The 6,954-nt window shown below is 36.0% G+C and overlaps 1 protein-coding gene across 1 annotated transcript in view; it reads right to left on the reverse strand.

Annotated features, from left to right (window-relative positions):
• Window positions 1–2,182: 2,182 nt before the first annotated feature.
• LOC112100722 (putative disease resistance protein RGA4) overlaps window positions 2,183–6,954 on the reverse strand; it is a 14,906-nt gene continuing 10,134 nt past the window's right edge. Inside the window, exons 2-5 of the mRNA XM_024190021.1 lie at window positions 5,026–6,108; window positions 4,187–4,324; window positions 3,390–3,780; window positions 2,183–3,177 (exon numbers count right to left, since the gene is read on the reverse strand). Of these exons, the coding sequence (XP_024045789.1) occupies window positions 2,183–3,177; window positions 3,390–3,780; window positions 4,187–4,324; window positions 5,026–6,108 (2,607 nt within the window). The remainder of the gene's footprint in view (window positions 3,178–3,389; window positions 3,781–4,186; window positions 4,325–5,025; window positions 6,109–6,954) is intronic.

A 6,954-nucleotide genomic window follows, 5' to 3' on the forward strand; every position in this document is an offset into this window, starting at 1 on the left:
ATTTGGAAAATCTAAATGACAATCATACATCGATGGCATGAAAATTTGGCTACAAAGTAGCCTGGAAAAGGCTGCTCTCTAAATGAGAGCATGAATTCGAACAAATATGATGAATGAATAAATAAAGGCATAATACCACAAGAAGTAAAACTTTTCCCCAGATTTCTGTTTCTGTTTGTGCTAAAACCAATGGAAACCGATGGAAATGAATTTCTACAAATTAGACATACCAACCAAAACAGGTACTCTGTACAAGCAAAGTAAAAGAGGGTTACAAAAAATTTTAATATTGATATGATAATTAAAATTATAATGAAAATTTCAGTTACCATATAATTAATAGATGACTTTGTACACAATGATTTATTGCATATTAAGATTGTATACCTGAATTTTAATTGCTATACAAAATATGGTAGTAGCATTAGGAGACCGCACCAAACGTACCGAATTGAATGTGCCTTTTCACAGCCATTGTACAAGCTTTGAAGCTTTACCACAAATGCTTTCTCAAACCCGTGATCATGATGCACCCAAGAGATGCAAGATATGAAATTGTTACTACAGCAGGCATTGAAACATTTGTTAAAACAAATGTTTATACAGGATAAATGATTCCAAGAATGAAGCAAGATAGAAATGATGATCTTAGCACCTTAACATCATGCAATAATAATCATCATGTCTTTCAGGCAGCTGTCCATCCTAAATTGAAACAGAGCAGACCCGGCCATCACTTCCTTCTTCAAATTCCAGCAACCAAACGTTGCACAATAACCACAGTGATAATCCTTGGTTACCCCAATGTTCTCCATAGAGTCTTCAAAGTCAACCTAAAAATGAAATGCAGGTGGAAATGAAAATTCTATTAACTAAATAAAATATAAAGTGCAATGCTTGTGCTTGAGCTTGCTTTAACATCATTATAATAGCAAATTTTGATACACCTTTACTTCTCTGTGGTTCAATCATTTACTTCCCTGTTCTTGTTTATTCACAACAAGATATCAATAGAAGAAGATGGAAATGAAATTCTATAAAATAAAGCAAGTGAATTACCAGCAGAACATTTAGCAATCCTTTGGCTGTACTCGTCATTTTCACCATGAAGTATTCAAAGTCAACCTAAAAATAAATAAAAATGCAATGCTGGTGGAAATGAAAATTCTATGAATTAAATAAAATAAATATGCAATGCTTGAGCTTGAGCTTGCTTTAACATCATCATAATAGGGAATTTATATATATGTATATTTACTTCTCTGTTCTTGTTTATTCACAACAAGATATCAATAGAAGAAGATGGAAATGAAATTCTATAAAATAAAGCAAGTGAATTACCAGCAGAACATTTTAGCAATCCTTTGGCTAAACTTTTCATTTTCTTAGCATACTCTCCTGCCTGCATCATTAAAACCAAATTAGATTGGACCTGTGAATTGCTAGTGTGGTTCTGACATTTCCTCGAATCCCTGGTGAGCATAATTAAACAAGTATGAAATAAAACAAAGTGGGCTAATGTACTACTAAAAACAATTACACAATTACTTTAAAGAATTAATGTCACGTATATTATATATAAAAAAATTCGATTATCATTATATAAGATAAAATTAATAATTTAGTTTTCAACATTACTGCAAATGTATCACAGAGATTTTTTTCTCTAGGAAGTTGCACATAACAAATTTTCGTGCATTAAAAAATAAAATACATTAGGAAGTTTACAAATGACTACATATTTTTTTAAAAAAAATATAGAAATTTCAACATACTACACTTGTTTTTTTTTAATTATTTAATCTTTAGAAAACAAGTTTAATAGATTTGATAACTAGGAAGTTTAAATTTTAAATAACTGAAATTAAAATATTATCGTAACTAACTTTTAACTTTATGAACTATTGATTAAATCTAACAGTACATATTTATACCATAATTGATTCTATAATTTTTGTAACAATATCATAGAGTGACCCATTAAATTAATGGTTCAAGTAAATAGTTGAATTCAATACGCAAATCAAAATATTAGAAAATATTATATATCCCCACATTGGCAATATACAGAATTTTAATTCAAAATATAAATATTTTTATTAATTTCATTGCAAGCAACAACAAAGTAAAACAGAGGAGAGAAATTACCGGCGGGTGATAGTAATTGCAACCATTCGAGAATTTACCACCACTCGATGCGGGGAATGTGAGAATTTACCACCACTTTCCCCTTTCTGTAACGTTCTTCTAGAATACGACAATCGTTAATAATCAATCTCTGCAGTGTCGTCGTTTCAACAATGTAATCCGGCAGCACCTTTAATTTGTGGCAAAACTGAATCGACAAGAGAGAAAGACGTGGCATGATGGAGATGTTTTCCTTCCTCGTAATCCTGTAATTCCACTCTTCCAGTTCTGTCATGACGCTAATTTCGAGTGATTTCAATTTGGGGAAGGCAATAACTGATGATGACGATGAAGATGAAGATGGGTCGTCCTCACTGTTTTCTTCTATTCCCAAAAACTCATTACCCACTCTTTTTACACTTTTTAATCTCCATAGTTTGAGTTTTTCCAGAGGCAATTTTCCCAACGGAGGCAAATGTTCACAGTTAACGCACGAGGAAAGTGTTAAATTCCTTAGATTGGTTAGCAAAGTCAACCATTTGGGAAAAATGTTGCCTCCGTAGGATATAATCCATAATTCCTCTACATTCAAAGGTGGTTGTAAGGCTTCAAGAAGTTGTTTATCTTTCTTGTTCTTCCTCCTCCCTTCTTCGGCTTCCCCATCTACGACTCCACCAAACACAAGACGCAAACGAAGGAGGTTTTTCTTATTGTAAAGTTGTAACCTCTCAGCCTCATCTAAATGTGACACATTACCCAGCCCTTCTATTCCACATTCTCGAAGGAGTTGAAGATTTTTCAGAGATTCAAGCCTACACGTATTGCTACCATCAACACCTCCACCCACCACAAACTTGTCTAATGTTCGAAGACTGGTTAATTTGGAAATCCCTATTGGCATGTATTTCAACGAATAAGTTTCACCATTCAGTAAACTCCTCATGTTCATTAACTTCCCAATCCCCGCTGGCAATTCCCTAAGATTTTCGCAACCCCTAATATCTAGCTTTTGTAAATTATATAATTCACACAAAGTCTCAGGTAGTCTCTCTATACACAGTCCAGACAAATTAAGATATTTTAAATGCATCAATTTTCTGACATTTTCTGGAATTTCTCTAATCCAATTTTCGTTAGAATGAAAATATAGGAACGACTCAGGACGAAAAAATGGGAACGACTGCCTTATAACTAATGCCCTCAAACACTCCAATTTACTAAATAACTCTGGAAGGATGCTATTATTAAGAGAAGGATTGTACGCAATCCATTAAGTCCATGAATGGACATAGGAAATGGAGCACCTCCTTCAAAATTTAACCCTAAGTGACGGACTTTCTCACCAAAAGAGTTTATGACTGACTCTTTGGTACCACTAATTTCTAGCCACAAACATTCTTTGCTACTCACAAATTGGGCAAAATCATGTACTATGTCATGCATCTTACACCTCATAAACTCATTATCGTCACCATATGTTTCAAACTCTTGAAAGCAAGAGTGTGTTGCTAAGATGTTGAAATACTCTTCTCCAATCATCTCCATTTCTTCGTCTTCTTCTGCATTAAGGTAACCTTGAGCCATCCACATATCAATCAATTCATTTTTATGCATATAGTGGTCTTTTGGAAAGACAACACAATATGAGAAACACTGTTTTACCATAGAATTAGAGGGCAAATCATTATAACTCAACAACAAAGGAGCCAAAAGACCTTTCCTAATCTCTTCTACCTTCCACATTTCACTCTCTAAAATTCTTTGCCACTCTTTTACTGTACGTTTAGAGCGCAAGAGATTCCCTATTACCTTTACAGCAAGAGGCAGGCCTTTGCACTTGCGTGCAATTTTTCCCCCGATTGGTTCTTGTTTGAGGGAAAGATGGGAAAGGTAATAGAGCGCCACGTGTCAGCCAATGGAATGATATCAGCACAATCGGAGGTACCCTACATAATCCGAGGTGCCCGACATGACTTGAGGTACCCCGTATAAATAGAGGTACCCTGCACAATTAGAGGTATCCCACACAAATAGAGGTACCCCATACAAATAGAGGTACCCCATACAAATAGAGGTATCCCATACAGATAGGGGTACCCTGCGTAATAGGGGGTACCCCATGTAATTCGAGGTACCCGGCAAAGCGGATGCAAGAGAATCCACCGAAAATATCCGCCATGAGAAACGTCTCCGCCTCCTAAAAGATATCATTTGATTTTGTCAGAATTAAGAATCAAAAGCGACGTGCTAAAAGGAGGGATAGCCGTCTGCTACCTCTGCCAAAAGTGAAGGACACTGTCCCAAGGACAGTGGTCCCTAGCCGCCTACCCGACAGCTACTGCAGAGGTACCCTGGACCACTCTCCAGCGCACGCCACGTTTCCAAAAGATGAGATACGCCGCGAACATGCACATAACGGCCCCAAGAATCATAAAAGCGGTAAAAGGACGTTAGCCAAAAAGGGTATGCCACGTGGCAGCTAAGGTACTCCATATATAAAGGCGCCTAGGTTTCATTCTCCATCATGCTCTCATTCGCCCAAAAACACTCACACTCCAAAAAAGAGGTTTTCTTCAACCTTAAACCCTAATTTACAGAGGGCTAGCTAGCTCTCTTTGCAATAAAAGCTTGAGTTTGCTAACTTGAGCGTCGGAGTGTGAACACCGGGGTACCCCTGGCTTCACCTCTAACCTCTATTTCATTGTTTTGCAGGCGTGAAGCTCATTTTGAAGGATACCTCTCTTGTTTCTGATCTTCCACCATTGTTACCACTCTCTCTCCCTTTCTCACCTCCCCGCATTTCAGATACACCGCACCGCACACAATAAACTAGTGAGGTACCCCATCTCCCCCAAAAATATAAATTCATTGTTGAAGATTGATTTTGGATTTTCCTACCCCAAAATCAGTTGAAAACAGTTCTAATTTTTCACGATCCTCGAAAGAGCGACCGAAAAATGCCAACCGCTTGAACAACAACCAGCATTCCTCTTCAGCTAGTTGTTCAATGGAGATAATATCTAACTCTATTGTTCGCATCATATGTGCAACTGACTCATTACGTGTGGTAACCACAATTTTACTTCCGGGAAGACCATTCTTTAGACAAAAGAAGAATTGATCCCATATATTATAATTCCCATCCCATACATCATCTAAGACAATAAAAAATTTTTTTCCTTCAATTGATCTATGGATATGGCTCATAAGAGATTGGAATTCGCTTAAACCAGAAGCTGACTTGCCTAGACCTTCAATGATTGCTTTGGCGACCCTCATCTCATCAAAAGTGTCTGATACACACACCCATATAACTTTTTCAAAATTTCTTTTCACCTCATCATTATTATAGGCTAGTTGTGCAAGAGTGGTTTTACCTATACCCCCTAACCCAACCAGTGAGATGATATGAGGATGTTGTTCGCCACTCTCACCCAACAACTTACCTAACAGCTCATTTTTCTCGTCATCTCTACCAAAAACCTCTCCCTCATCAATCAAGGAGGTGGTTCGCACTCGCTCTGGTTTCTTAACATTGTTACTCACATTCTCAACAAATTTAAACATATCTTTTCGAGTGGCAATACCATCTAGCTTTTCACTGATTTCGCTAATCTTGACAGCAACATCATCACGAAGAATGAGTTGTTTGAAACCACCTAAGTAGTTTGAGGCAGCACGAAAGAAGGAACATACCTTCTTCTTAGGAGGAGCAAGAGCAAGAGCATCGTCATCATCGCCGCCCTCACCAAGCTGCAATTTCCGTGATTCAATGATCCACTCTTCCAACACATCTTCCATGTCGTAGGATGCGTCTCTGAGCTGATCCAGCCAAAGAGTAACAGCTTTGTCCTGCTTCATTTGCCTCTGCTCTGCATCTTCCAGTACAGCTTGAATGGCTTGAAGATTGGTAGTAAGCTTTCCCACTTGTTGTTCGACACCCGTCACAAGCCTCCACTTTTCTTGAGCAATGGAATTCAGCTGGTCCAAGAGAGAGGAAACGAGCGCATGAGCCATTCTGATATTAGATCAAATGGTAAATGATGCAATTGCTTTTCTTGCTGCTAAAATGCTCAGAGGAAAGTAGCTTTTATGTATTCTGTGAGAATGTTCATTCAACCATGTTTGCATTCTTCTTATACCATAGGAGTTATTTAATTTTTACCCTCAAGTCAATGTCAATGTGAACGTTCTTTTGTGCTGCAAATTAAAGGAGTCACCATCTGGGGCTAGCTTTCTGATCCACCACCTCAATAATTGCACAGCATCAGCACTTGTAAAATTCTCTGCATAATTATTCTCACAACAAAAGGATATGCAAAGCAAAGGGGTATGCTGACAGCACCACCTTAATTTACACATGACTTTAGTTGAGATAAGATTAAAGAAAAAAAGTTATCCATTTATGAGACTTTAATTTATGTCATTATTATTTATTTATACTTAATATTAATCATTTTTTTAATTTATGATTTACTTAAAATTTATATTTATCTATTATGTATCGTCTGATTAAATTGGAACTTTACTTCAACTAACTCTTGAGATTAATTTTTCATTACTTGCGTATTTGATAATTTGTCAATAAAATTAACCATTTAATAATTTCTTGCATTATTGATTGTATTAAATTTAATAATCACTAATATAATATTAAAAATCATCATGAAAATTAATAATACCATCAATTAATTCATTTTATATACTTTTTTAAATATTTGATAAGAATTTGATAAAAATTAATTAAGTATTTAATTTTTTATTCATTTTTTTATTTGTTTATTTTATTATGAATGCCCAATAACTTTATTCAACGGCATCTTGACG

Source organism: Citrus clementina, unplaced genomic scaffold, assembly GCF_000493195.1.
Source record: "Citrus clementina cultivar Clemenules unplaced genomic scaffold, Citrus_clementina_v1.0 scaffold_22, whole genome shotgun sequence".
Taxonomy (NCBI): Eukaryota; Viridiplantae; Streptophyta; class Magnoliopsida; order Sapindales; family Rutaceae; genus Citrus; species Citrus x clementina.